Raw genomic sequence first — 9227 nt, forward strand, 5'->3', positions numbered from 1 at the left:
AATCTGTGTGGGTGCAGGTACACTGCACTGGTTGGAAACGTGCGTGTTTTGAACGTGGAGCTCCCATACAAATTGGGATGGTGGAGGTTCTTCTCCCCTATAGCTATCTGCCATTTCGTCCTCTATCTCCTGTTCCTTTCCAGACCCGGCCCTCCACGACCATATCAAAACAACATAAGAGACAACCTTGCTTCGAGTACCCAATCCCTAAAATTGCCCATCGTTCAAAATTGAGTTCATAAGAAGATGCGGGCAATGGACTTTGTCCATCCTTCAAAACTTCATTGTCAAATAAGATAAACTTGTATTATCTTTTTAGAGATCATTCGGTTGAATGATATTAAACCATTATTCATGCCTTTTTCTGTGTGCTACAATTATTGTGGGGTGCTTTAAATTAATTTTACGGGAGATGAAGATGTTGTCAGCTGGCTTCAAGGAAGAGGTGATTCAACGTTCCGGACGCATTGATATCTAGTCTTAAAGGATGAATTGAGAGAGTGGATTTGAGCATCTAACTTATCTGAGATTGCTCATAACAGTGTTTCTTTGATAATGTTGATGCTAAAAAATGACGATAGAGGATGCTAATATATCTAAAAAGTGATTTCAAAGCTATTTCGATCTTAACAAATGGTGTCTGAATGCATGTGATACGGTGAGGAAGATGGCCCCCTAAATATAGGTCAAAGCAGTGAAGATCAACTGATATGATGGTCAAAATTAGATAGTCAAAGTCACAAGGTTGGATGGACGATGAAACCGCGGATTGTGGATGATCGAGCAGGCCTCAAGAGCCGATTGGGCGAACTGTTCGAATGGTCATCCTCCCCACGTGCAGTCGAGGTCCAGAGCCAAGTACAAAGTTACCGACCCACTGCCCTGGTTGATTAGGTCTATGTCCAATCAGGCATTATGTGTTTCTTCGACAACAGTAAGGCCGAGTGAAGAACAAACCAATAGCTCCATTCGGAAAGGACGAGCTGAAGATGCCCCGATCGAGCGACTTCCGACAGATCTATAGCGAAACCCACCTACATATCTTACCGTACTCTTTTGGAAGTTTGTGTCACCGACAACAGAGAATGTTCAACAAACAAATAGTATTTTAGAAGCTTCTAGCCTGTCACATCAGATATTCACGTTTCCGCTTAAAAAGATGTTAGAGACTTTTTTTTGACTTGTTTGTTCCTAGAACACTTTGGAAAACGTGCGCATACTTTGAGATGTGTACACAAACACTATAATGGTACTATAAAAGGTTGTTTTCCATCCACATGTGATGATATACGATGTTGCATTATTATACTTACTCTTAGCTACTGTTTATATTTATTATTCTTCTCCACTGAACTAAAGATTGATTTGAGCGTCGAAAAGCTAACGTCGAGACTCTTTCCCTGTCCTAGCACTCACGCTCTTACTTTTGCAAGACCTTGTGGAGTATTCTTCTAGTCAACCATAGAGTCACGTTCCCACCTAACCGCTTTCTCAGCTTTAAGACACAATCAGCATGTTTTCAAATCAAATGACTATTGCTGATATGGTAAGATAAAATTCCCTTATGAATATAGACTTCTTAGAAGAATAAAATGAAATGTGTCGATCTGATTTTGCAAATGAAAACAGGAACTAACCCTCCTGTTTTCTTCAAGAAAAAAAATTGGAAAAGAAAAAACTGGTAAACAGAGATAAATCAAAGGCAGAAAAAAAAATGCTATCTTGATGCATAGACATGTTAATCAGAGAGCGCTCTCCAACAGTGAACATTGATATGCTTCAGTTGTTTCCTTTTTCCAATTATTATCTCTAGTAATTCATGCAAATCGGATAGACAGTCGAAAAGCTCTGAACATCCATATCAGTCGTTCTCTTTCCACAAAAGAAGCTCGCAATTTCGTCTAACATAAAAACCGACTTATCAAACAAATTCTAAGGGATTTGATCTGCACATATTAATATGCTGTTTTCCAAGTGTCGTTCTCAATTGCTAATAACTAGTGCAGAGTCAACCGACATGAGGATAATTATATAGTAGGGGAATATTACTGAACCAAGTGGGAGAGTAAACAAGCAAACCCAAAGATTTTTTTTTTGAAATTTCTCCTTCATTCCCCTCCCAAATTCTCTTTCTTAATGAGATATGTTTGTGGGAATCGAGTCCCTGAGTAAAACTCAATTGTGCATGCCAATGGAGGAAGATTTTGATGCATGAGAATCCAATTCCCCAAGAACTTGATTCTCCCCACCAAGAGTTGACTTGGGAATATAATTTACAAAAGTCTCATTTCTTGGCCCAGAGGTGGTTCTTCATCCAGGTTCATCCTCACGAGCAGCATCTCAGCATGCACTCCTACTAGTTATTTTAGTGCTAGTTAATCTTCTTGATATGAAGGTGAAGCGCAAGCTTTTGGCCGCGTTGAGCTCGGTCGTCGACCGAGCAATCGGGCCTCGGGCCATGGCCGGCGACCGGAGCATCCTCGCCGAGATCGAGGCCGCCTTGGCCCGGTGCACCAAAGGCGGCAAGCACGACGCCGGCGAGGAGCGGGTGCACGAGATCCTCTTCCTCGTCTCCAACGCACCCGGGTCCATCAATTTCCTCTCCCGGAGGCTCTCCGCGCGCCTAGAGGCCGCCGGCGGGGGGAAGGATGATGCGGCGGCGCTCAAGGCGCTGCTGCTGCTCCACCGTCTGCTCCGCGGCGGCGACAGGCACTTCGAGCAGGACCTGCGCGGGATGTGGGCTTGCGGCGAGCTCAGGGTAGACCTCGCCGCCGCCCGGTGTGCGGCGGAGAGAAATGGGTTCCTCCTCGGCTATGCGGCGTTCCTCAAGGAGAGGATCGGGTGGGCGATCAATCAAGCAGGCGGGTTGCGACCGGCGAAGATACCTTCGGCTGCAGCGGCGTCGCCAGAGTGGGCCTTGTACAGCCTGCGCAAGTGTCAAACTTTTCTCGACCGGGCGATGGATTGCCTGCCGGAGAACGCGTCGGCAGCGAGCCCAGCCATGCAGTCGGCGTTCAACATTGTGGTGAGGGAGAGCATCAGGGTGTACGAGAGCTTCTCCGACGATGTGGAAGCGGTGATCGCCGCCTACCCGGAGCTTGACGAGCCATCGAAGAGATCGACGGTGGCGATCATGCGCAAGGCGTGCGCGCAAACGCCGAGCCTCCGTGATTTCTACGAGAGCTACAAGAGGAGAGAGGTCGACGTGATTGGGAAGAGCAACTTGGACTACCCGTACGTTCGGATCGTCATGGCGGCGGAGGTGGCCTCGTTGGAACAGAGGAGTCGAGCTCCAACGTTGTCTAGAGGAGGAGGGAACAGAGGAAGCAGCGGAGACAAGGAGGACTCCTGGGGCGCCCCATTTTGGAAGAAGTTGGAGACGACGATAAGCATGGTGTGGGTGGAGTTCGATGAAGAAGGAGGAGGAGGACTGGAGGAGGCTCTCTAGCTTAGAGCTTCGAGCTTGGGGGCGATGTGATTGCACACCATCGTATTCAAATGAATGCGTGGTGGGAAACAAACGGAGAATATGATCTTGAAGATTATGCATTCTGATCTTGAAGGATGTTGCAATAGAGAATATGATCTTTCATTTATCTATATGCATTCTGACTTTTAATTTGTATGCTAGCAAGCAGGTGGAACTTTCAGGAAAGTGACCGACGCAGTTTGGCATGCTAACTTTGGACACGGAGAGCAAGTTGTCCTTCCACTTTGTGGCCTGGGCTTTGGTCCCGGCTGAGTGTTTTGAATGGAGAATTAAAATCCATTTCAGATTCGGCCAAGGACCGCAACGTCTTCTTGAAATTTAAAGATAAGATCATCAAACTAAACGACGCACAAGCTGAGTGAGTGAGTGAGTGAGACGAACCTCGAAAGCAAAAATCTGTTGTCAACAGCATATGGGGCAGTGGATCAAGCCATTCTCGTTGCACTCTCCACACTTCACCTTGTTCTTCTTCGGATCCAACACCTTGCAGCTGCCATTGCAGTCCATGCACATGACAAAGCGCAGATCGCCGCAGCCCTCGCACCGCTTGACCGCGCTCGGCAAGCCCTCCAGCAAAGGCTCCAATTTTGCTTCGTCCTCCAATCTTGCTATCTCTTCGAAGCCGCCGATGCAGCGCCCCTTTACGAAGACCGACGGGACCTTGACATCCTTCTTCCCCATCAGCAGCCTCAGCTCCTCCCTGTACCCGGAGTCCATGGAGATGTCCCTCTCCACGACGCGGACGCCGTATGACTTCACCAGGGATCTGACCGCGTTGCAGTCCTCAAAGGTCTTCCTGATGCCCCTGAGCGTGGTGGTGTAGAGGACCACTGCGTTCTCGCCTCCCCCGGGGCACCTGCGCTCGTAGGACTGAAGCAAAGTTGCAGCTTCGAACGCCTTACCGTGCGCTGCCCTCGTAGTAATCTTCTTCCCCTCCTCGCAGTGCTGCAGCTCGAACATAGCCACGAGTTCGGGGTCGAACAGGGGGCTCAAGCTCCTCCTCGACCGCGAGTCACCGGAACCCCTCTCGGATCTTTTGCACTTTTCGCTATTGGGGGTACGTTTCCTCGACATCGCCGAAACCAAGCTGATCCACGGCGAGTTGTCCAGGGAACGGAATGGATCGGCGATACGGTGCGCTTCGAAATGCGACCTCTTGGGCTCCGACCGCAATGGGGTGTTCTCCTTTCCGATGGGCCACCTCCTCGGCTTAGCGGGCGACGTCGAGGTCCTAACTTCCGGAGAACGGTGCATCGGCGGTGAGGGTTTCGGGGGTTTCTTCCTCTGCGCCGGAGACCTGCTGGGGGTTTCGGAGGCGAGGTCCCCCATGAGTTCCTGTGCGTCGATGACCTCCGAAGGACGATCCTCCTCCTTCTCGTCAGGTTGCGGACAGAAATCTGGCGTCCTGGCCTCCTCTTCGCTGACGCTCCGTTTCGGAAGAGCTTCGGATTCGACGGTAGGTTTCTCGTCAGCATAGTCAAGTTTGAGGGCGCCGTAGGTGGTAGAGGTGAGTGAGACGAAATGGTTAGGACAGACGCCTCCGGCGTCGGGATTATCGACCTCATCGAATAAGACGTCCTCGCCAAGGTCGACGCCGGCGAACAATTTGGAGGAGATGCAACCCATCAGATTCCGCCACTCGCTCCGAGCCTCCGATCCTTCCTCCTTCCGTAACTAATAGAACTCCAAAAAAAAAAAGTACAAAGATTAATAAATAAATGAATTAAAAATCATGCGTTTGAAATGAAACCGGTTTGGGACGGCGCTCTCGCGTTCGTCGAAACAAACGCTCAATCGCCGTACCCATTGTCATAACCATACGATGAGGCTTTTAAATATTCTGGGCCCCGCTGATAGGTGGGGCATGCGGTGAGTAGGAGAGTGGGGGTGTAAGTGAGTGGCTGGATTGTTACGCGTCGTCCTTATAATTTGAATCAGTTAAAATAACGCGTCGGAACGATCTAGTTCCGACAGTAACCCATCAGGCAATTTGAAATTTACCAGCGACTTTATATCGACAACAGCTTCGAGATCGCCTTTTTTCAGTGTAACAATCTATGGATTCAAAATCACACCGGTATCTGGTTCTCCAGGTGGGAAAGGACGAAAAAGCCTCATCAAAGTGGAACATTTTCAAATTTAAATATATATATATATGTTTTAAATAAACAAACATAAGAGTATTATGGATAGAGAAGTTTAATGATAGCAATTATTAAAGAGGATAGAAACATAGATGATAAGTTGAAGAATCCAAACGGTGTACAAACACAAGCTTTAAGTCCGTAGCGAAGGCTCCATATCTTATCAATGAGAAACTACTAAGCTATTGTAGTACATCCGAAATCAATCTCCAAAATGCTAACAAAAGACCTTGATTTCCAAAATGCTAATGAAAAAGCTTGATGCAGATACGGTGACAAACTACAGCCTCCGCCCCCTTCTTCCTCCCTTTCTGCGCGTGCTATCGGTAGGAATTGGAGTTACATCCTCTGCAATGAGCAACCAATAATGTCATCACGCTTAAAAATTAGGTTTAGCATGAAACTTTGATAGATGAAGAAAATAATTGAGAAAACCACAATAGCTTGCCTAGGAAAAAAATGGGCGCAAGGCCTCAATAACAGAATAAGTTCTTGTAACAATTAGATATGACAAAGGGCATCATTTCCATACACATACATGGGTAGAAACTAGAGAAATATAGCAAAGAGGGAAAAAAAAGGCAGTTAGAAAATTTTCAATTCAAACGTCATATAGATCAATGTCTGACAATTAGGCATGCTAAGAACCTCTGGTACTCAGACTCATCGTTCCTCCCTCCTATTATCCGAGTCAACATGGAACGACACTCGCACAGATATTAAAAACCAGGTAAATAAGCCAAACTGATCATCCTCAAATGAAGATTACAAGCAGGGGAAAAGAGAAGATAAAGAACCAGCATCAGAGGTCTGATAATATGAGGAGATGAAAATTTTCTAACAATAAAGTGACTGGAGGAGACTGGCCATGATGAAGAGGAAAGTGAGGAGATGAGGCATGAGAAGGTTGCAAAACATATCACACAAAATGAAGGGCAGGAAGGATAGGTCATGGGCATAAAAAGAATCACAAAATGAACATAAAGCAAGTCCGAATCCTCAAAATCAGCACCTAAAGACCTGATTCAACTGTCTCATTCCCAAATGCTTCTAAATTATAGTAATATACTTCTTGAATTTCTCAACTTGCATAAATATACTAAATTCAAAAAGCCCTTCATGAAACATTCAAAACCATATGTCTCACTTAAAATCTTACCTAAGTTGGATACTTCTAGCTAAGAGTTATGCAGATAAATCCAACAACAGACAATGTATCATCAAATGACAAATGAGGTTCAAATTTTGTGTTCCTCACCTACTTACTGCAATCACATAATGTCTACAAAACAAAGAATCAACTTACCAATCCGACCAATTTTCATCCCAGCACGAGCAAGGGCTCTAAGAGCAGACTGAGCACCAGGACCAGGTGTTTTGGTCTTATTACCACCAGTAGCACGTAATTTAATATGCAAAGCAGTAATCCCAAGTTCCTACAGAAACAAGAAAGGAACCAAAATAAATCAAGGAAAAAAGTGAAGTAAAACATGATTATTGATATATAAAACTGCTAAATGGAAGACCTTGCATCTCTGTGCAACATCCTGGGCTGCAAGCATGGCAGCATATGGAGATGACTCATCTCGGTCAGCCTTAACCTTCATACCACCTGCATAAAGGAAATGTCATTATCATACAACACTGATCCATAAAAAAATTTAATATATAAACATAAAGATGATAGATGATAATAAAATTAAATGGTCAAATAAAGAAAATAATTTGTTTGTTTTTTACAAATTGCCAATCCACATAGATTATGTTTATCTGCTATGGTCATCATATATCACTGTAACAAAATCAACCACTATTGAACCAAGAGTTACAAAAAAATGGCTTTATAATCTAACATTGAAAGGATATGCACACATAAGAGTCAATTTAAGATCTCGTATAAAGACAAACTTCCCCATCTTAAATGAGAATATCTAGAGAGAAAGGACAAAGCACAGTTACTATATTAGACATAACGAAAACTGCTATCATGATCAACACTTTAAACCATGATAATGCCTGGTATTACTATCAACACCATCATTTTCTATCTTACATACCATTGCATCTACACATCAAATACATATCATACTAATTCGGCCTATTTTTATCTTTATCCATCTCATAAAATGCACATGGTATCAAAAAGTATAGCATATCAATTGTGGGTTGGTGCAGATGGAGTCATTCTTCAGAAAAATATTTAGCATTTAACAGTACTAACAAAACTAAAACTCAAGACAATTGTTAAAAATTATCAACAACAAAGAATCTAAATATTAGTTTACACTTACAAACAGAAAATATTAAAAAAACACAAATTAGGTTATACAATTAGGTTATACAGCATATCTTTACATTATCACTTTCATAAATTAGAGGATAAAACTAAATTAACTTCAAAACAAACAGAAAATCAGCTTCTTATCAAGTATACTTTAGAATGATATTGAGTAACACTAAACAATAAATCTAGGGTAATATGTTTTAAGTGTAAATAAAGTTAGACTGCATGTGAACAAGTGTACATGAAATAGAAAAGTAATTCACTAATATCGCAAATCATGGAATAGTTATGCTCATAAACAAACTCTAGAGTGCAATAAAACACCACCCAGCCTGCTCACAATAGAAGGATTATGGTAGTGAGGTAAAGAAAACCTGTAATCCTGACAAGTGTTTCCCTTCCAGACAAATCAGTCACATGCTGCGGAATCAAAAAGGATGCTTTATTAGTGATAAATATGAAATAATGAGGACTTCAAATCTGATTTTTCAGAAACTAAGTGATCGAGACTCACAATGAAAGTGTCATTAAATGACGCAAAAATATGGGCGACGCCAAAAACTTGCTCGCCTTCTCGTACAGTCGGACCAAGCGTCACATTTTCCTCTTTGGGCTCCCTGGTCTTCTTTCTTCCAGACTGCGGATTCATAAAACAAACTCAATACCTAAGATAAGAATCATAGATATAAACAATGAAAAGCACTCAAATAGCAGAGTCAGAGATTTAAAAAAAGACAAAAAAAAATGTAGCAAATACAGGATGAATACAAGTTATGTTGTTCGGAGAAAAGGAAGATAGATGGGAAGATAATTCCCATTCTATACCATGGTCGAAGCGAGAGCTAGAGAGCAACAAGACGGCGGAAGTACCCCTCAATCGAGCAAGAAGGACCAAACCCTAGCAGACCCACAAATTTATAGTGCTCTCAGTTACAATTAAAACTCTATAGTGGGCTTTGTTGTGGGCTAACTACGCCTGCATTAGTTGGGCTTGATGAAACACCCTTATATTAATAGTTTTAATTTTGGGTTAACTTTGTCACATACCTGGTATAATTTTAAATTTACTACAACATTATGACTCTAAGATTAAATGATAAAAGGATATTATATTTTAAAGATAATTGCTAAATAGGGCTGTGCATGATATAAATTTAAAAAATTAGAAGTATTTTTCTCTCTGTCAAACTATATCAGATTTTGTGGATTAATTTAGGATGTATTCTGTCTTGAATTTTAATTACTTTCAATATATTTTAAATGTCTACGTCTATTCAATCTAGACTTTTATAAATTTCATAAAAATCTA

At 42.9% G+C, this 9227-nt stretch overlaps 3 protein-coding genes across 3 annotated transcripts; 1 reads left to right on the forward strand and 2 right to left on the reverse strand.

The window, feature by feature from the left end:
* The first annotated feature begins 2303 nt into the window (after window positions 1-2303).
* LOC122037401 (putative clathrin assembly protein At1g33340) lies at window positions 2304-3448 on the forward strand. Its single transcript, XM_042596864.1, has one exon. The coding sequence runs from the start codon at window positions 2390-2392 to the stop codon at window positions 3446-3448; it is 1059 nt and encodes a 352-aa protein (XP_042452798.1). The 5' UTR covers window positions 2304-2389.
* A 228-nt stretch (window positions 3449-3676) lies between these two features.
* On the reverse strand, window positions 3677-5194 carry LOC122037400 (uncharacterized protein At3g28850-like). Its single transcript, XM_042596863.1, has 2 exons — window positions 3872-5194; window positions 3677-3797 (listed from the first exon to the last, which is right to left on the reverse strand). Exon 1 carries the CDS (start codon window positions 5114-5116, stop codon window positions 3893-3895), a length of 1224 nt encoding a protein of 407 aa, XP_042452797.1. The 5' UTR covers window positions 5117-5194; the 3' UTR covers window positions 3677-3797; window positions 3872-3892.
* Window positions 5195-5678: 484 nt separating this feature from the next.
* On the reverse strand, window positions 5679-8829 carry LOC122037402 (40S ribosomal protein S14). The gene is made up of 6 exons (XM_042596866.1): window positions 8744-8829; window positions 8433-8555; window positions 8293-8338; window positions 7161-7246; window positions 6941-7070; window positions 5679-5982 (listed from the first exon to the last, which is right to left on the reverse strand). The coding sequence occupies exons 1-6, from the start codon at window positions 8744-8746 to the stop codon at window positions 5915-5917; spliced, it is 456 nt and encodes a 151-aa protein (XP_042452800.1). The 5' UTR covers window positions 8747-8829; the 3' UTR covers window positions 5679-5914.
* Window positions 8830-9227: the final 398 nt, after the last annotated feature.

This window comes from Zingiber officinale, unplaced genomic scaffold, assembly GCF_018446385.1.
Source record: "Zingiber officinale cultivar Zhangliang unplaced genomic scaffold, Zo_v1.1 ctg31, whole genome shotgun sequence".
Lineage (NCBI taxonomy): Eukaryota > Viridiplantae > Streptophyta > Magnoliopsida > Zingiberales > Zingiberaceae > Zingiber > Zingiber officinale.